The 21,986-nt window shown below is 40.0% G+C and overlaps 1 protein-coding gene across 1 annotated transcript in view; it reads right to left on the reverse strand.

Annotated features, from left to right (window-relative positions):
* Positions 1-14,986, reverse strand: part of LOC145392003 (cytochrome P450 2L1-like) — a 185,876-nt gene extending 170,890 nt beyond the window's left edge. The window contains exon 1 of the mRNA XM_080266490.1: positions 14,885-14,986. Coding sequence (XP_080122616.1) covers positions 14,885-14,966 — 82 coding nt within the window. The 5' untranslated portion in view covers positions 14,967-14,986. The remainder of the gene's footprint in view (positions 1-14,884) is intronic.
* Between the last annotated feature and the right edge of the window lie 7,000 nt (positions 14,987-21,986).

The following is a 21,986-nucleotide window of genomic DNA, read 5'->3' on the forward strand; positions in this document are numbered from 1 at the left end:
GGAAGCTTCGCTAGTAATGTACTGTAAGGCTATGTAAGGATGGGGAGGAGACTAGAACAATTTCAGTCAGTTTTCAGTTCAGTTTGATTTTAGTTCAGTGTCAGTGCAGTGTAATTGCAGACTGTATAGCTCCGGTACTTGTGAAAACAGTGAAGTGTAGCTAGCATGCATTACGTGTAACTGCAGTAAGTGAAGATTGTATAGCTCCAGTAGTTCTGAAAACAGTAAAGTGAAGTTGGCATGCATTAAGTGTAACTGTAGTTCGTGAAGAGTGTATTTCTCTGGCACTGGTGAAAACAAGTACCAAGCATTAAGTGAACTTATCTGGAAAATAGACACTGAACTTACGAAGCCAGTGTTTATTTACAACGCCTGTGCTGCTCTGTGTTATTGTACTCAGAAAGGCTGCCACTATGAAAAACAACTACTGGGCAACGACCTTCCTATACTGTACTACTGCTGTTGGAGCCTATGGCAGTGTGGGACGAGGACGTGACAATCTATTTTGTCAATAGCATCTTGAATATATCAAGAATAAAACTGAGCAGATTCATAGAAGATTTATGTAAGCATTACAAAAATGAATGGGTATCGTATTTCCCATCAGAGGGTTGAATTCCTATCAGTATTTTGTAGCATTGAAAGATATAGAAATATTGATCAACTCTGGTTTTGAACCTTCATTGTTTTTTTTTTTTCTTTCATCTACCAATATTTGAGCAACAGGACTGACAGACACGTTATCCAACAATGAACCCTAGCTAGTAGAGTTATATTTAGGATATATTCAATCTACAGTAAGTTATAGGACTGGTATAGTTTTGTCATAATTTACTTTCAATGTGCAAGCAGTTTTATAATTGTTGCCCATTAATAGATATACAGAAAACTGTCCTGTACTTTCATTAGAGAAAATGTATATCTATATGGGTATCTATAGTTTATATTATAGCTAACGTACACAGTTTCAGAGGCCAAAAAGTAGATAGACATGTTATAGTCAGCCATTCAGTAATCACACTGAGATAAATCTTTAAAAATATCTTTTCGGCTAGAAAGTAACTCGATTTCAGGATGGCTAAAGATATTTACTGTCTCGCTCGTTGGTATGCATCCTTCGTGATGAAAATCGCACCTGAAGTGTCAGGTAGGGAGTCAAGCTAAGAAAAATCAAGTAGGTCTTTATTGCAAATCTGTTTTCGGCTAGAAAGGAGATCGATTTCAGGATAGCTATAAATATTTCGTTTCTCGTTTGGTGAGATCATCCTTCTAGGTGAAAAACATACTTGAAGTGTCAGGTAAAGTGTCAATAAAGCAGCTCATTATTATAAAACTGTCGTCGGCTGGAAAGTAACCAGATTTCAGGATGACTATAAATAATTATTGTCTCGTTTGATGGGATGCATCCTTCGTGGTGAAAAACGCACCTGAAGTGTCAGGTAAGGTGTCACTGAAGGAAAGATGAAGTATGCCATGATTAAAAATTCGTTCTTGGCTAGAAAGGAACACGATTTCAGGATGGCTAAAATATATATATAATTTCCCGTTCAAGGGGATTCATACGTAGTGATGGAAAATGCACCTGAATTGTTCGGTACCGTGTCACTGAAGGAAAAATAAGTTAGGTCATTATTAGGAATCGTCGATCCTAAGGACCGCCTAAGCGAAGGAAAGTTGACTACAGCATACCTGTTTCTGTTAGGCTAAGCAACACTTGGCCTAGATTTATTGTAAGAATGGAAGGTGTGAGGTATGCTCCAAGAAAGGGGTAGAAGCACGACCATTATCAATCTGTAGTCACTGTGGCGTTCATCTCTTCGCAGTGTGACCGAGAACTGCGTCATAGAATAAAGTTTTTTTTTTTTTCTTCTTGCTATATTTTATACACCTGTAACTTCACTTTTTATCCTCAAAAAGCCTGACGGGACTCAGGGTTCCCAAGTTTATTGTATGTTTTGCTATTGTATACTTTTTGGTAATTTTCTGGAATTAATGCATTCCTTAGATTCCTAGGATGGAGAAATCTACAAATTGGAGCGAAGAAATGTCTTTCATAACTGAAGACTGAAAGGGTTAAGAAAAAGTGTTACGGAGCTTCCTAAGCTAGTTCAGTCCTCAGTGATCATAACGATCATTTGGAGACCTGAATCACAAATTAACTTGCAATTAATTCTCTGTCTTATTGAAGTTACTCTAGCAGAAATATCTAGAAACACTGAAAAATCCTGCATTCATCTGTAACTGTTCTTGTTACATTAGTCACGACAAGGAACTAAGAGTGAGTGCGCTTGTTTGCAAATCCCGGCCAATATCTGCTGTAGTTGTCTATTGTTGCAATACAATCACCAAACAGCAAACAATAACTTTTTCACTGTTATGATTTTCTAAGCCATCAAAATAGTATTAGCCAGCTAATAACTTGTTCTTACTGGAGTGCGTCTATACCAGCTAAATGGTTTATTGATATATGAGTATAACCCTTCCTCCTTGTTCTTGTTGCTGCCAGATTTTATTTAACTTAGGAAAGCTTCCTGATACTCGAGGGGTTAAAAGCTTTGACTTCTGCAGCTCTTAGTGTCTATAAATTATGTAAATTATTATTATTTTTTATTCTTGTCAGACTTAAAGTATCGGCTACGCAGTGTGTATTATATCAATTTTATTATATATTTGCTCTTTTTTTTTTTTTGGGTGGGGGGTACACCACTTTTTGTTGAAACTGAAGGGTTAGGAAAAACCTTCACTAACCCCATCACTATTAGACTTCTCTTCCAAGCTTAATATAGCCATCTGGTATACCGGTACTCAAACTCGTCCTTAAACTGATATTTCTGCATCGTGAATGCCAAACTGTAACAAGAGATGAACATAAGAATGTGATGCTGGTCACGAAGAAGTGCTATGGAAATCATGAATGACCTTAACATAGTCTTTTTCAGCCACAGAACTACGTGAAATGGGCCGTTTTAAGGAAAAAAAAAAAAAAAAAAAGGTAAGTTACCGTCCAAGAAGTATAGTTGCAAGAATAAAGTGGGATGTAGATAGCACTCAGAGAACACATACCTCAGCCCTCGTTATTATATATATATATATATATATATATATATATATATATATATATATATATATATATATATATATATATATATATATATATATATACCCTCTTCAGGCATAAAATGATCCACAGGTATACATGGCGAGTGATGAGAAGGGTGGGTGGTGAACTGAATGAAAGGAAGCCAATGATTGATTACGTGTGTGTGGATGAAAGGATGCGAAGATGTGTAATGGATGCAAGAGCTTATAGAGGTTGGGGGAGTGGACTTTCTGACCACTACTTGGTGGTGGCCAGAATTAGGATCCAAGTAAGATGGAGGAATAGAAGAAGGGAAAGACGAGAGGAAGTAGTTGCAGGGAGAGTGGAAAGGTTACAAGAGGATGAGAAAAAGGCAGAGTATAAGACAGAAGTGGAGGAACGATTGGGCAAATATGAATTGGAGCAGATGGGGGACATGGAAGGTGTGTGCAGGATATTTACAGAAGAAATATGTGCAGCATGCGATGTGGTGTGTGGGAGGAAGAGAAGACGGAGGGGGGTGCAAGGAACAGCGTGGTGGACTGAAGAGGTGAGACAAGCTGTGGCACAAAAGAAGAAAGCATACAGTGAATGGATGAGAAATAGGGGCGTGGAAGAAGTTGAGAGGCGGAAGAGAGAGTTATATGTAGAAAGAAAGAGAGAGGTGAAAAGATTAGTGAGAGAGAGTAAGAAGAGAGTGGATGAGGAATTTGGAAGGAATTTGAGTATAAAGTGGAGGGACTGTAAGAAAATGTTCTGGAAAGAGGTGAAGAGAGTAAGACAGGCTGGAAGTGAGGTTAGCAGGGGTGTGAAAGATAAAAATGGTAGATAACTAGTGGAGAAGGGAGAAAAAGTGAGCAGATGGAGAGAACACTTTATGGAATTGCTGAACATAGAGGATGGAAGTAATGCGAGTATAAGTGGCTGAGGAATGGCTGGGAGGAGGAGGGAGGTGAGAAGACAGGAAGAAATCAGTAGGATAGAAGTTGTGGAAGCAATGAAGAAAGTTAAATTGGGGAAAGCCCCAGGAATTGATGGAGTGTGTGTTGAAATGCTGAACCATGGGGGAGAGATAGTAGTAGAATGGATGTGGAAGATGTGCAGATTGGCCTGGGAGGAAGGTAGAGTCCCGGAGGATTGGAAGTCAGGTATAATTATTCCCTTGTACAAAGGAAAAGGGGAAAAAGAAGTATGTGGTAATCATAGGGGCATTTATCTTCTTAGTATAATAGCAAAAGTGTATGGTAGGATACTTATTGACAGTGTTAAAGAATGAACAGACGAATTAGTTGGAGAAGACAGGGAGGCTTTAGGAAGGGAAGAGGTTGTGTAGATCAGATATTCATTCTTAGATCTTTAGTGGAAAAGTTTCTAGAGAAGGGAAAGAAGTTGTATGTGGCTTTCATGGATTTCGAGAAAGCATATGACAGGGTGGATAGACAAGGATTGTGGAGAGTATTAAGAATATATGGAGCAGATGGGAAGTTGTTAAATGCTGTGAAGAGTATGTATGATGGTGCTAAGGCTGCAGTGCGTGTGGATGGTGAACTAAGTGAATTTTTCTCTCTGAAGGTTGGGTTGAAACAGGGATGTGTCATGTCTCCATGGTTGTTCAATCTGTACATGGATGGGGTAATAAATGAGGTACAAGGTAGGGTAGTGGATGTTGGAGTGGCCCTGGTGAGAGAGGATAGTGTTTGGAAACTCCCTGTACTGTTGTTTGCAGATGATACTGTGTTGTTGAGCGAAGATGAAGGGGAGCTGCAAGGTTTGGTGGATGAGTTTGGGAGAGTGTGTAAGAAAGGGAATCTAAAGGTGAATGTAGGGAAGAGTAAAGTGATGGTCTTTGAGAGAGATGAAGTCAGTGAATGTACAGCGAGGTTGCATGGTGAAGAATTGGAAAATGTGAGTACGTTTTAGTACTTGGGTAGTGTGATGAGTAAGGATGGAGGTATGGAGGGTGAAGTGCTTGAAATGATACAGCAGGGAAGAAAGGTTGCTGGCTCTTTGAAAGCAGTGATAAGAAACAGTGAAGTGAGTATGGAAGTGAAAAAGTTACTACATGACAGTATTGTGATACCAACTCTAACGTATGGAAGTGAAGCTTGGACGTTGTTGGAGGGACACAAGTCAAGAGTGAGAGCAGTGGAAATGAGTTATTTAAGAGGAGCCTGTGGAGTCACATGGAGAAACAGGCTGACGAATGAGGATATAAAGAAGCGTTGTGGTGTGGATGTGGATGTGATATGAAGCTTCATAAGGAACACACTGAGCTGGTTTGGCCATATGGAGAGGATGGAGGGTGAGAGACTGACGAAAAGAGTGTATGTGAGTGAGGTGGAGGGGGGAAGAGGGAGGGGGAGGCCGAGGATGAGGAGGGATGTGGTGGAGAGGTATATGAAAGAGGGGGGTGTGAGTTGGGAGCTTGGCAGTGAAATGGCTGGGGACAGGGCGACGTGGAGGCGATTTGTTTGTGGCCACCCCAAACGGGATTGAGGCGTCTGGCAATATATATATATATATATATATATATATATATATATATATATATATATATATATGCAGAATGACAATTTGCAATATAGCCTACCACCAGTTTGATTAACACCTCTGGACCGATGCCTCGTGGCCATCTAGCCACTGCAGGTCTAAAAAGTGAAAGCATCACGTAATGTAATGTTTCCTTTCTGATTCCCACATCCCGACCCAATGCAATGGGGGCACCAGTGAATTTAAGTAGCGAGGTGATGCTGCCACACCTTTTAGACCCGCACTGGCGAGGGGGGTACAAGACCTAGCTCTTCTATCTATCTATCTATATACCTAGGCTGCTTCCCCCAAGGAAAGGGAGGTAGCTGCGACAGGACGACACACTCCCCATTTACGCATCCATTCAAACACATTCATTCGCATCTTAGCCCCAAAGGGGAGAAGGGACAGATCCTCACTGCACAAGGATCAACTGCGCAGTGCAATCAGTGACATCCGCAGCAGGGCCCGACAGCAGAGCTGGTTTACCCCTGCCACATCATAATAGACCCATCCCCTTACCCACACCTGACCTGACTAGCTGATCAGATCAAATGCGGGAGAATATCCCCTCAGGGCTGTGTCATCATTTATTCATTCAAAATTTCTCTCCATTTATTTCTGTCATACACAGCCACTCTTCCTTGCTCAACAGACATCCCTCTCACATCCAGCGCTCTCTTCACACTGTCCATCCATCCTATTCGTGGTCTCCCTCTCAGCCTTACACCTCTCATCAGATCTAGTTATCTTTTTCACCAATTGCACATTATCCATTCTCTCCATATGCCCAAACCATTGCAACACCCTCTGCTCAACTCTATCAGCCATCTCGAACAACTCCAGTTCTCCTTCACACTTCATCATTTTGCACTCGATCCATGCGCATCACTCCATACATACTCCTCAGGCACCTCATCTCCATTGCATTCAAACTTCTCCTCTCTGCTACACCCATATTCCATGTTTCAGCCCCATATAATGCAGTCGGTACCACAACACCCTCATGCAGCCTTCTCTTTACATCCATTCAAAGCGAACAACATCTAAACACCTTTTTCATTCCTCCCAGCACCTTTCCTACTTCATTCATTCTAAACTTCACTTCTGCATCTATTCTTCCATCCACAGCAACATGTGACCCTAAATATTTAAAACACTCTACCTCCTCAAGCAACTCACCATTCAAAACTATATTCATTCCCCTTCCATCTACCTACCTCGTACACTTCATCACTTTACTCTTATTCTCATTTACTTTCAATTTCCTCCTTTCACACAACCTTCCAAACTCCTCTACCAACTGTCTCAGTCTCTACTCTGACTCAGCCACCAATGCAGTATCATCTGCAAAAAGCAGCTGCTCCAGATTCCACTCTCCACCATCAACATTCACCAGACTCAGACCTCCACCTAAAACTCTTGCATTCACCTCCCTTACAACACCATCCATATAAATATTAAACAACCAAGGCGACATCACACATCCCTGTCGCAGCCCCAATCTCACAGGAAACCAATCACTCACAGCATTTCCCGCTCTTACACATGCTCTACTATTTACATAAAAACTCTTCACCCCTTTCAGTAACCTACCATCAAGTCCATACAATCTTAAAATAGTCCACAAAGCCTCCCTATCAATTCCATCATATGCTTTCTCTAAATCCATGAATGCCCAAAACACATCCTTGCCTTTTGCTAAATACTTTTCACAAACTTGTCTCACAGCAAACACCTGATCCACACATCCTCTCCCTCTCCTAAAGCCATACTGCTCATCATCAATCACTCCCTACTGTACCCTCTCTAACTCTCATAATTAACACTGCCATACACCTTACCTACAACATTCAAGAGACTTATACCCCTAAAGCTAGTACATTCATACTTATCACTCTTGCCTTTATACAAAGGGACCACACAAGCACTTGCCCAGTCAATTGGCACCATACCTTTCACAAAGCACACATTCAACAGTCTTACTAACCAGTCAACAATAGTCACTCCACCACCCTTCAAGCATTCCACAGCACACCCATCAATATCTGCAGCTTTCCTAGTTTTCATCTCCTTTACTGCCTTCTCCACTTCCTCCTTCGTGATCAAGGAATCATTCAACTCTCCCAACACATTTATTCCTTGCACCCTTCCATCCGCCACAATCTCAGCCACCCTTTCCTCCTCTACATTTAACAGTCTTTCAAAATACTCTGCCCATCTCTTCCTTACTGCATCTATCTCAATTAACATCCTTCCATCCTCTGCTTTTACTCGCTCTTCCTTCTCAGACTCTCTCTTTTGCACCCTTTTCACCTCCTTCCAAAACATTTTCTTATTTTGTCGACCCGGTGGTATATTGTATATACCGTACAGTACATACAGTATATATATATATATATATATATATATATATATATATATATATAAATATATATATATAAATATATATATATATATATATATATATATATATTATATATATATATATATATATATATATATATATATATATATATAATCTTTGCTACTATAATTCCTCTTTCCTACCAAACAGATATGTTTACAGTCTCACATGCAATTAATTCTACTTTCATAGTTTGCCCTGACACAATATCTTAGAGGGCTCATACCTAAGCCAGTGCTAATAAAATCTATGATTTATTCTTACATCCGGATTCGTCTATCTATCTATCTATTGCCAGACGCCTCAATCCCGTTTGGGGTGGCCACAAACAAATCACCTCCAAGTCGCCCTGTCCCCCGCCATTTCACTGCCCTGCTCCCAACTCACACCCCCCTCTCTCATATACCTCTCCACCCCATCCCTCCATCTCATCCTCGGCCTCCCCCTCCCTCTTCCCCCCTCCACCTCACTCACATACACTCTCTTCTTCAGTCTTTCATCCTCCATCCTCTCCACATGGCCAAACCACCTCAGTGTGTTCCTCATAACGCTTCCCATCACATCCACATCCACACCACAACGCTCCTTTATATCCTCATTCGTCAGCCTGTCTCTCCACGTGACTCCACAGGCTCCTCTTAAATAACTCATTTCCACTGCTCTCACTCTTGACTTGTGTCCTTCCAACAATGTCCAAGCTTCACTTCCGTACGTTAGAGTTGGTATCGCAATACTGTCATGTAGTAACTTTTTCACTTCCATGCTCACTTCCCTGTTTCTTATCACTGCTTTCAAGGAACCAGCAACCTTTCTTCCCTGCTGTACCCTTTCAAGCACTTCACCCTCCAAACCTCCATCCTTACTCATCACACTACCCAAATACTTAAACGTACTCACATTTTCCAATTCCTCACCATCTAACCTCGCTGTACATTCACTAACTTCACCTCTCTCAAAGACCATCACTTTACTCTTCCCTACATTCACCTTTAGGTTCCGTTTCTTACTCTCTCAAACTCATCCACCAAGCCTTGCAGTTCCCCTTCGTCTTCACTCAACAACACAGTATCATCTGCAAACAACAGTACAGGGAGTTTCCAAACACTATCCTCTCTCACCAGAGCCACTCCCACATCCACTACCCTACCTTGTACCTCTTTTATTACCCCATCCATGTACAGATTGAACAACCATGGAGACATGACACATCCCTGTTTCAAACCAACTTTCAAAGAGAAAAATTCACTTAGTTCACCATCCACACGCACTGCAGCCTTCGCACCATCGTACATACTCTTCACAGCATTCAACAACTTCCCATCTACTCCATATATTCTTAACACTTTCCACAATCCTTGTCTATCCACCCTGTCATATGCTTTCTCCAGATCCATGAAAGCCGCATACAACTTCTTTCCCTTCTCTAGAAACTTTTCCACTAAAGATCTAAGAATGAATATCTGATCTACACAACCTCTTCCCTTCCTAAAGCCTCCCTGTTCTTCTCCAACTAATTTCTCTGTTCTTTCTCTAACTCTGTCAATAAGTATCCTACCATACACTTTTCCTATTATAATAAGAAGACAAATGCCCCTATGATTACCACACACTTCTTTTTCCCCTTTTCCTTTGTACAAGGGAATAATTATACCTGACTTCCAATCCTCCGGGACTCTACCTTCCTCCCAGGCCAATCTGCATATCTTCCACATCCATTCTACTACTATCTCTCCCCCATGCTTCAGCATTTCACCACACACTCCATCAATTCCTGGGGCTTTCCCCGATTTAACTTTCTTCATTGCTTCCACAACTTCTATCCTACTGATTTCTTCCTGTCTTCTCACCTCCCTCCTTCTCCCAGCCATTCCGCCTCAATATCTAATTAACTCTTCATACCGAGCTGCCCATCTATTCACCAGACTCCAGTGAAAGCCAATGGCAACTTTTTGAGACATCTTGCGCACAGACAGACGCTGATGAATACATAATCTCCCTCCATCTTCGTTGGTGGAGGTAATAACCCCTGCTGTTGAAGGGGTTAAATTGATGTCCTGAGGCTAAATGATTTAAAGTGATAAAAATACGGTCCTAAGAACAATACAGAGATGATGCTGATAAATGAGATCTAGCACGCCAACATCTTATGTTATGCCTTTCATGGGCCGAACAGTTCTTGTATTCTGTTCCAGCCAACGCCAGATTACTTCACTCATCTGAGGATGAGTCACAGAAGCCAAACAGTTCATGCTGGTGCCGCCATCCTCATGTCGGGACAACATTAGTATTTCATTCCAGGTAAAGCGAAACGATTTTATTCACCTGAGAATGAGTTACAGAAGCATAAGTGTTCATGTTGTTACCATTTATCCTATAATGGATAAACCAACTCTAGTATTCTATACTAGCTAATGCCAGGCGATTTAATTCAGCTGAGTCGTCTTGGGAGGCTGCGAGTGTTGATACTGTGAATATTAACCATCTCATGGTCAGAACAACTCTGGTAATCTATTCCAGGAATCTTTTTACGGCATTGTGCAACTGGGAATGAGTATAGGAACCCGAAAGTGGTAATGGGATATAATAAAATGTAACGCAAAATTGAAACAAAAATAAAGTAGTTGAATGCTAAAATTAGAAACACAAAAGAACCTAGAGCTATGACGTGCTGGTCACGACAAAAGTTTGCTTATTATTTCACCTTTTCTGCTTCTCATTTTCCTCTCCTCGTTAATAACCTAAGGTGCGACAGACTTGATATATTGCTCTGCCATACATAGTTGGTCTTTAATATGACGCGTCAGAGACTACAGTGCAGTGAACCTGAAGTTGACGCAGTGGAATACTTGGCGAGATGCTGTGACTGAATGTACTGTACAACTCTGCACGGGCCCTCACTCTGGCAGAGAAAATGATGGGATGTACTGTACAGTCAAGGATAAAAGCAGCCTACAAGGACGTCTCTCATAGTATTCTCTTGCTACCAACAAACCATTTATTGCAACCGCGAGTTGACTTCTAGTAGCACTAGGGTTAATTATGGCTGTTCTTAAACCCTACAGTTAATAAATAGCTCTTAAACAAAGTAATTCACCCGGCGGTATCAGAGTAGTAAAGTTAATATTTTTTCTGCATTTCCATTACCCTTTCCAAACGACAGAGACATTAATACATGCAAAGCTGTAGTAAGCCTTTCAGACTACCATGCCTACTTTCAGCTGATTAATTTTGTATAGCGTTGGCTGGAAAAAAAAAAAAAAGTTACTTCACAGAGAAGAGTTGATCGTAACAATATTAACATTTCCGATCTGTGGTTTACTCCCATGCGAAGCAAATAGTCTGGCTTCAACAGGAAAAAAATGCTAAAGTTGTCCCGAGCAAGAGAGGACAAATGGAGACAAACAACACTCTAAGAATCCTATTGCTTATTCTCAGCTTAATTAGTCATCTGTCTTTAGCGGGAATAGAAAACATGAGTTGTCACTGTCATGAAAACGTTAATATAGTACTGTATATTCTTTGTACCATTATTATAACTCATCTTGCCTTCTTCACAGCGCTATTGTTTCCCTTTCTTATCTGTCCCACTGTTACGCCATACCTTACTCCTAGTTAAGTCTTTCAGCATTAACTTTGCAATCCCATTACATGCTTCCCTCATGTTTCTTTCATGTTTATAATTCTGTATTTTCTTGCATCACCAAGTGCTGGAGAGGAACCCTTCACGTGGCGGCACCCACATAACTGGGCGGCTCCACTGGCTGGTTATACAGACGTCCCTCTAACTCCCTTCCTATCCCCGAACAGGAGGATGGTAGGCTGCAAGAGGAGAGCAGCTTCAGCCTCCAGTCCACCGGGTTCACATATCGGTGAACCTGGGTTTGTGCGCTTGCAGTTACTACTATTACTTCCTCCACCATCCAGTTCTTTATTTTCCTTATCATGTATATATCTCTGTTTTCACTCTTTCATTCTAATTTTTTCCTCCACAGTAGTAATTCCTTCTTTTTCCTAGTCCTTCCTCTTTGCAGTGCCCTTCAGTACACTCTTTCCTTTTTCATGCACATTTATCCACTTTGTTTATTCTCCCTCTCTCTATTATTACCCCCTGTCAACCACCATCTGTCGAGAGATTCTTTGTCGAAACATTAAAACCAGGACACTCAGAAATGTCTCCATAATTTCACTCTTTGTTAATATTTTGTTCCCCGTTTTTTCTTCTCAGCCTCTTCCATTATAAAAGTCTTTCATACATTAGTAGTGATACCTGTCAGCTATGTATTTCTCCTCGATTTATGTCTGTTATGAGTACCGACTATCTTTCTTTCAATAATGTCTCGATAGTAATGTGTTTTCTGTCTGCTTGTCCAAGTTCTTCCTGTCCTTTGTAGCAACACTTTAGCAGTAAACCTCATTCTTGTTACACCTTAATCCGTTATTGATAACTTAGTGATGTGTTTCCTGTCTGCTTGTCCAAGTTCTTCCTGTCCTTTGTAGCAACACTTTAGCAGTAAACGTCATTCTTGTTACACCTTAATCCGTCATTGATAACTCTTAATTTCCCAGTCTCTGTTTTTACTATTTGTCATTTTCGTTATCTCTGTTACAGATATCTCTCATTCTCCTAGTCCATTATATTAAAATTTATCCAGTTATTCTCTTCTGAGTATTCTATTTCCTCCTCTCCTTCTTATACCTCCTTTCGAATGCAATCTCTCTTACATCGTATACTCTTCTGTTATAGTTAGCTTTCATTTTTTTTTTTCCCCTCTCTCTGTTAATGCTGTCTCTCACTCTGCCTTTCCTTTCATAGTACTGTTTCTTTCCTCCACTTCCAAGTTCACCTTTTCTCTGCATACCTGCTTATTTCAGTATTATTTCTCACTCATTCGTTGTTGTTCTTTGTACTGTTTCTCATTCTCGTTTTCTCCATCACTACCACCTCTCTCCTTTTTCTCTTCTTAGTACCGTGTTCCTATTCGCAACTTCCCATTCTCATACCAAAGTTTATCTGTAACATACTTATCGTCATTCCACACTCGTTCCCTTCTTATCCTCTGTTATTACTCTCTCTCATTCTCCTTCTTTGTCATATCGCTATTTCTTTTATCCTTACTTTAGCGGTAGGTGGGGGTGCTCATCATCCACTCACTCGATGTTGTGCTGCCCTTGGGTGACTGCCCTTTCCTCTCTTCCTTCTGTCTTTATTTGCTCCATTCTTTCCTCTTCCTTCTGTCTACGGGTGACTCTACATTGAGTGACAGCCAAATGGTTTCCTGTACACCAGGAAACCATTTACTACGCTTAGTGGTAACCATATGACCAAATTATGTCACCTGGTGGTTTAGTGGGTAATTATGGCACTCCGATTAGATTGAGCCTGTGTAGGTTTATATCCAAGGGATGGTTGGGGTCTACTACTCAAGTAATACAACTCACGGATGTGTGAGGCCGGTCACTCTCATCTTGGGCTCCTACGCTTCTCATGGGGCAACACAGGATTAGGTGATGATGATGATGCTCGTAAACTCTATTATTATTATCACTGATCAGTTTCTGTCTTACCTCTTTCTCCTTTCTCCTAGTATAATTCTCTCTCTCTCTCTCTCTCTCTCTCTCTCTCTCTCTCTCTCATTTTTTTCCCTTTAACCTCATACCACACACACTCTCCCTGTTATATGTCTTTCAGTGCCATGTACCTCATTCCTCTTGTACTTTTCTCTATTATTAAATCTCATTCTACCACTTTCTTATGTGTGTCTTCCTTTCACCATCCACTCTTTCTTTCCATCTTGGCTATATGTCCGTGATTTCCGCTTCTTGTATTTTTTCCCCTTATTACTGCCTCATAACTTCCCCCTTCTTACCCATTATTTCCATCCTCCCCTTCTCTTCATTGTACGCCAAACATTCTCTTCTTCGTACCTATATTTATCAACACAGTCATGCGCCAAACATTCCCGTCTTTGTACTGTACCTATAATTTTCAACGCCATCCCACGCCAAACATTCTCTACCCTGTACCTATGTTTTTCAGCGCCAGTCATTCACTAACCATTCTTTTCTACGTACCTAAGTTTATTCAACGCTATCATTCGCCAAATACTCTCTTCTACGTAGCTATGCTTTTTAGCACAAACATTTCGCTAAACATTCTCTTCTCCGTACCCATGTTTTTCAGCACTATCCTCTCTTCGTTCATATTTCTTTATTATTCTCTTCATCACGATAATAAAATAGTTTAGTTAATTCTTGCGTCCTCTAAGCTGCTTTATATAACTTAGGAATGGCCTCACATACTTGAGGTGTTAAGCAAGTCCATTTAGAATGCCTTCAGGTCGAAAAATCCCTCTTTAACAGAAGCATATTATTTGGAAATGATAAAAATATAAATAATGTCCATGGGTTAAAGGGTTCCTCTCTCTCTCTCTCTCTCTCTCTCTCTCTCTCTCTCTCTCTCTCTCTCTTTCATCCCTTTTTCTTGAGTGAGCTTCTTACATAATTTGCTTTATTTCATTGATGTTCTGCCTATTCATCATCTCTTCTGTCATCCCTCCCTTCCTTCCATACTTGAACTTCTTCCTCTTTCCTTCCATTCCTTCGATACTTGAACCTCTTTCTCATTCCCTTCTCAGGCTTGTTCCCTCCCATTCTTGAACCTCTTTCTCTTTCCCTCCTTCTCTCCCATACCTGAACATGTTCCTCTTTTTTTCCTTCCCTTCCATCTGTGAACGTCATCTTCCATCCTTCCCTCTCATATTTGAACCTCTTCCTCTTTCCCTCCTTCCCTCCCATACTTGAGCCTCTTCTTTTTTCCCTCCATCCCTCCCATCCTTCTGTCTTGTTCTCCTTCCTCTTCCCTCACTCACCTGGGGGCAATCCATCCGGTTTCTTCAGCAGTTGTTTTAGTAGTACAAAAAGCACCACCAGTAGTACCACCTCCACCAACATCACGTACAGTACACCACACCTCTCGCCTCGCTTACACCAACTGAAACAACAAACAACATACAAGTGAGGGGATAACCAAAGTATTCCTTAGCATCATCGTCGTCATCCATAAAGACGAACAAGAAAGTACACACACAAAAAAAAAAAAAAAACGCAAAACTCACACACAGCACCTAGTAAAATGGTCCTCGTATCCATCCTTTCATTTTTCAATCCTCCGAAATTCTTGTGTCCATCTCACAATCAACACAAAACTGCGCTTCATACATCCTATGAGACAACATTTCGTCAACTATCAGGTCCAGATAGCGATGCAGCGACTCTCATGAACATCGCCCTCCCCCCCCCCCTCCCGCAGCCAAATTTACTTCCAGTCAATGTAGATGTTGATAGGACGATTTAATCCATTTTCAACCTTAAAGAATAATTCATGATGCAGAGCAAAAATACCAACTGGAGATTCCTCCACTGGCACACCATACAAACACCTCATAAATCACGAGAAACAGCAAAATTATTATTAACAGAAACTATATGAGGCTCCTAATAACATACCGTACCGAGTGCCACTGCAAGCGAAACCGCGTTAAGTACTGTATATCACTACGTAGCCCAAACCCTCTTTGATCTGGAAAGCAACAATGCGGTACAGAAAGCAACTGGCATTAGGGTTCAAATTCCCCTTTTGTAACATGGTCTCACTGCCTGCTTCACCTCAGTGCGTCAACAAACCTTCATGCTGGTCACGCAATGTACCTAGTGCCTCCCAGCAACGTGTTGTCTGGTGTTACCAGATACTACTATTTCTTTATGCTCACAGTCATGCATTTTCTTTATAGCATTAGTAATTATTGTACCATTATTCTAACATAATGGAATAATGTAGCATAAAATTGCATGATTTTAAGGGAAAGTTAGCCATAATGTACAGAAAATGGGAAAGGCAGAGAGCTGAGCAAGACATTGGCAACTGTGATCTGGGAATCTGTCATGACGTGACGCAGTTTCTTATTTACCAACCGGCGTAGAACACTGCCTTGATTAACTGGCTATTTGAGGCCATCAGAGGGAAAACCAGGTAAGCGCCAAAAAAAGATAACAGAAAAAAAACGCTGTTAAAGTTTGTGTAGTTTAAATATAACTATTCAACCAATGAAGATATTCTGCTCTTGTTTTTTTTCCATGTAGCCTAATTCATCTACTTTTCCGTAATGATACTCAGACGCTGATAATTAGTGGTATTATAAATGAATAAAAAATCAATAACATGTTCCTCCCTTTGTTAGACAACAATCGATGACAAAGTAGCAGTACTTTTACCCATAATATGTGTTATTGTAGGTCAGCTATAAGATATTCAGACTGAAAATATGTCAGTGGGTAAGTAAGGACATGTGCCTTTATGGTGGTGTCATAAAATAAAAAGCTTGGTGGTATGCGTCGAGCCACGCGATTGGCGCGTCTTGCAGCCACCTCCTGCTGTGTGGCGCTCGCCTGGTTTTCCCTCTCACTCTTAGCCTCACATACATGCGACTTACAATAAGTGCGTGTTTTGACATGAATACTATGGTAAAATCGCCTTAAGTAGGAAAACCAGACATGATGTTGGTTTCCAATGATCCAGTACTTGGGAGAAGAAAATACTACGCCGAAATGGACCTAATGGTAATGTCATGGACTGGTTGGCTATCAATAGCAGTACGGTCGTTCGCAGCCTTTAAAAAATCGTAATTTTCAACCATCTTAGGGACATCTTTTTCACTTAAACCCTTGTTGTAGTGGTAGAAGAGGATTTGGGGAATAAAGTGGTATATGTAACTCCGTTTCTGGCCGGGGTGGCGCTTACCTGTTTTCCCTCCAAGCGCCTCATTTTCAGAGCCGTTTTGGTGTTGTTTCTCATTGTCTCGAGAACATGAGTGACTCTAGTAGTGAGCAAAAAGCTGCTGGTCCTTCTCATAACAGAAAAAGAGTGAGGAGGCCAGAGATGTGGGCACAAAACATTAGTAAGAAGCTCAGGAACACTGGGCTTTTGCTTTTGTTTTTATAAACATTTCCCATTGATATCTCTGGTCGGTTTGATTGTTAAAAATGCTAACTGAGAGTATATTATGTCTCTCAATAACCACTGGAGAAAAATGCAGCTATTGGTGTACCTTTCAGAATGCTACTAATTTCTCTTCGATATTATATTACAAGTGGACAATACGCAGTTTAGGAATTTTAGCACCATTAACATATAGTACAGTCCCTATGGATCATAATGAACCCCATAAACCCATTCAGAAATTGATATTTTCAGAGATAATGAATTTAATTTAAAATTCCAAGAAAACCTACCTTGGTTCTTGGCCACTCCGGGTAAAAAATGTGTGCGTTCATAGATGTGTTTGTCTTCCCTTCGACTGTGAATGCGTCTCGTACGTCTATCGCCCACTCATAGGCCTACTTTAGGTCCCGTGATGGTTTTTTACCAATGAATTTGACCTTTGGTCTTTGATTCCTTGTGGGTGGAAAAATTCAAATCCTTCTCGGTATGGCCTCTGAAGAAAAAAGACGTGCTGTGTGTCCCTGGCGTGATATTGATTATTTACGAGGGATTAAGTGTTTCCACTCGGAATCTGAGGAGGCTATTAAGTTTCTTGGAGGACACGGTGTATTACCTTCGGAAGTTTATTCCCCAGGCTGTCAGGAACCTTGTAAATTTAGAAAAGACAGACATCAGTGGCACTGTGGTCATACAAAAAGTACGCAAAAAACAAGAAACGGGTACAGTGTAGTTTTTGTGTTTCTGCCTACAAAGGAACTTTTTTGGACAGCACACACCTGGCTTGGCAAATTATATTGTTCATAAACCACTGGATTCAAAGGTTCTGGAACCACGACGTTATTGCCAGACGACCCTTGTCCTGGACAATCGTATCTCTAGGGTAAGCATTCCCCTAGGATAGGTTAGGTATATTGGGGTAGGTTTGGTTAGGTTTAGTGTGTTTGGTGAGGTTACGTTAAGTATTCCCCTAGGATAGGTTAGGTATATTGGGGTAGGTTTGGTTAGGTTTAGTGTGTTTGGTGAGGTTACGTTACGTATTCCCCTAGTATAGGTTAGGTATGTTGGGGTAGGTTTGGTTAGGTTTAGTGTGTTTGGTGAGGTTACGTTACGTATTCCCCTAGTATAGGTTAGGTATGTTGGGTTACATTTGGTTAGGTTTAGTGCTTAGGTGAGGTTACATCTGTTTGGTTAGGTTTCGTCTGTTTCGTTAAGTTAACTGGTGGTGCAGTATATTTTTCTGGTGGTTTTTTTATGCGATCTGAGTTGTTTTTTACTTCATTTTTTTTTTTTTTCTGGAAAATGCTTGATATCACCTACTTGTCCAATCAAAGTTGATGATTGGAGAAGGGGGGAAATGAGGCATTTCCGACAAAAATGAAGGTCAAAAACATTAAAATCGCATCAAAAACTACCAGTAAAATATATTGCACTACCTGGGGAGTGTATCGTCCACTTGTAAAAATTTACCTTCTCTTACCAAGATTAGCATGAGATGGAAGTACGAACTTCAAGCTAAAAAAAAAAAAAAAAAAAAAAAAAAAAAAAATATTCACTTGTTCCAAAGTTTTGGCATTTTGAAAGTTACACAACTTCTGACTGCGTTTTTCTCCGTTTTCAACGTGTGGCGTTCGGTACACTATGTTATTAGGGGCCTCATATAATAATACAAAAAACAAGAGTAGTGCAATGACGTCATGTTTGTGGCATTCATCATTCCATTCTTTCGTTATGTATATATATATATATATATACTCGTATATATATCTACCATCATCATCAGCCGTTTGAGTATCTACTGCAGGACCGGCCTATCCCGACCGAAGTCAGGACGATACAGCCAATGTATCTCTACCAAGTGGCTTAGGCTGTCTAGTAGAGATTGTATGTAGGGTGAGAAGTGCTTGTAAGTGTATTGCAGTGTTGGAATGGCTTTGGATGTGTGTGTAGTCTGTGAACCAAGTGTAATTGGCCAGCGCAAGCCGACTGGGTGCAAGCGTACTTTATTATAGTAAGCGACACTGGTTCAACCACAGCACCCCTTGTGTCCGCCAATGCAGTACGTTGCCGGGTGAACACTCCTCAAGTTTATTACCCTGGCGGGGCGCGAACCATGGTTCACCCGCGTACGAAACGCACACTCTACCACTGTACCACAGAAGCTTCATATACAGTATATATATAGATAGATAGATATATAGATATAGAGACAGATAGATAGACAGATAGAGAGAGAGAGAGAGAGAGAGAGAGAGAGAGAGAGAGATTTGTAATGTTCAGAAAAATTGCAATGATGAAAGCCACCAACATGACGTCATCGCGCTAGTTTTATGATTTTAAATAGCGATTATTAGTAACAATTTTGTTGTTTCTCGTGAATATATATATATATATATATATATATATATATATATATATATATGTGTGTGTGTGTGTGTGTGTGTGTGTGTGCAACCTTTGTAATGCCTCTCACTGAAAGGAACAGAAACATTCTTCATTAACTGAAATAGGTTTTTAAGCTAATGCCAGACGGGAGTCCCTACGCTGAATAAAATCATCCGACAATAGACAGAAAATTTATAATTGTCGTCCAGTCCTGGAAAGGGATCGATTACATTTAATTCTTACTACGGATGAAAGATTTATCCAGATAAAGCAAACCAAAGTGTTGATTGATGTGGAAGATAATAGCAAAGATGTTATCGGGTAACTGAGGTTATGTGGGAAGAATACATAGTGGAAGAAGGGAGTTATGGTGTTGTGGTGTTCTGATGGTACACAATGGAGCAATTGTAGTCAGTTGTGGAGGATGACCTCTATTTCTTCAGACCCTGCAGTATATCGAATGTTTGTTGAGGCACCAGAATCCATACCAGGGTTGACAAAAAAAACATTTTTTTTTTTTTAAGCCCGACCCACCTGGTTTTTTTCGGGTTTTATCACAAAATACCCCCCAAAAAAGGGGCAAAAGTGTCTTTTTTTTCAAAGTTTACCTTAAATTTAAATAAAATAATGTTTCCGCTATACATAATTATGAATAGCCCAATAAAATCTTATTTTCACACAGCTGTTTGAATGAGGGAAATGAACAAAATCATGTTTTGACCTGTTTGGCTGTTATCCTTGGGCTGCCAGCTACACAGCAAAACATGCTTCAACATGAGAGGCTTGAGAGCACTGCACAACTCATGAGCTGGCACAGAGCAGTCCACACTACACAATAGTAGGAAGGAGTCATTTGCCTTGCTACTCTCCTTTCTTTGGTAATTATATACTTGCATTTCTCAATCTTCTAAATAATTATTTTTGAAAATTCTGTTGCATAAGTGATTTCACAAATTATCTTAACAAGAATAAGAGCTTTTGGTAACCAAATATCTAAGCCTATAAAATGCATCTGTTTTAATCAGAAACCAATGTTTATAATATAATGCTATGGAATTATTAATCTTTGGTAATGATATGAGACAATATATGGTATAAGTTAACTCCAGTAATGATTACTGTTATATAACAAATTTACTCCACTCCTTAATAAAACTAAAAACCATATGTGTCAAAAACAATTTTGCTCTTAATTTCAAAACTTTCAAAAATAAAGATAAGAAGTGCTGGCTGTAAAGTTTGTATTCACCACATTACATGTGGATGTATAAAAACTGAATCTGCTGGGAAGGAAAGCAATGTAAAAATGTTGGTAAGTCATTTACAAGTGTCATTTTTATTTTATCACTGAGGCAAAGAATTACATTCATATTTGAAAAAAAAAGTTTTGTTATATTGGTTGGATAACATGACAAGAACCATAATTTACTGACACAAAAATACATTTCAAATGAAAAGGATATTGGTTATAAAAGCTATTAGAAAAATAGAAGTATTATGAATAGTTTTGAAAAAATCAAAGATCAACATTCATATTTGCATGTAGCATGTTTTACTTATGTTGATGAAAAATGTAATAAGCTTTTCGTTTAATCACTAAGATTATGCTTCCAAGATAGTGTAAATACTTGGAGATGTTGTGTTTTTTTCACCAGTGAAATAGAATATGATTGATTAGCTATTATTTACTTCTGATATTGTGTGCAAAAATTTAACCATTTAATCAAAAACTTAATTTGTTATTAAATGCAATCAATCAATCAATCTATCATTTCCTGTAGCACCCTCGGGGATGCATAGGGCCTCGATGAACTCTCACCACCACATCCTGTCTTGTGCTAACTCCTCAAGATCTCCCCAACACTCATCTCCAGCTTTCCGTCTCATTGTCCTCACCCACGTCTCTTTTGGCCTTCCTCTACCTCTCCTACCAAGTGCCACCCACCCTGGTGTACCTCGTACTATTCCCTGTCTCCTATACACATGTCCTAGCCACTTCCATCGTGAGAACCTAACATATTCATCGACCGGCTGCACTCCCGTTATTTCTCTAATTCTACTATTTGGTATCCTTTCCCACCACTTAACTCCTAATATTCTTCTAAGTGCTTTGTTTTCAAACACCAAGAATTTATTTTCCATAGTCACTGTGCTGTACCAAGACTCGTGTCCATAAATTAAGATACTCCTAACCATTACCTTATAAAGTTTGATTTTTGTATGCACAGAAAAATTTTTATTATTCCAATTATTTTTAAGCATTCCCATTGCCTGATTAGCCTTCTTTAACCTTTCCTCGAATTCAAAGTTCAAAGAACCATCCTTGGCTAAATAAGTACCTAAATATTTAAACCTATCAACTTGCTTTACAACCATACCTCCAATTACACATTCCTGTGCATTTTCCATATTCATATTGATTATTTCAGTTTTTCCACAAGTAATAACCAAACCCACCTTGCGACTTTCACTCACCAAACAGTCCAACACTCTCTGCATCTCTTCTGGCCCATCACAAATCAAAACTATATCATCTGCATAATCTAAGTCCAAAAGTTTCCTGTTCTCTCCCCTAAGTATACCTGCACCGG

The sequence above is a fragment of the Coenobita brevimanus genome, chromosome 2, assembly GCF_032717465.1.
Source record: "Coenobita brevimanus isolate Jiangsu-jjx chromosome 2, ASM3271746v2, whole genome shotgun sequence".
Lineage (NCBI taxonomy): Eukaryota > Metazoa > Arthropoda > Malacostraca > Decapoda > Coenobitidae > Coenobita > Coenobita brevimanus.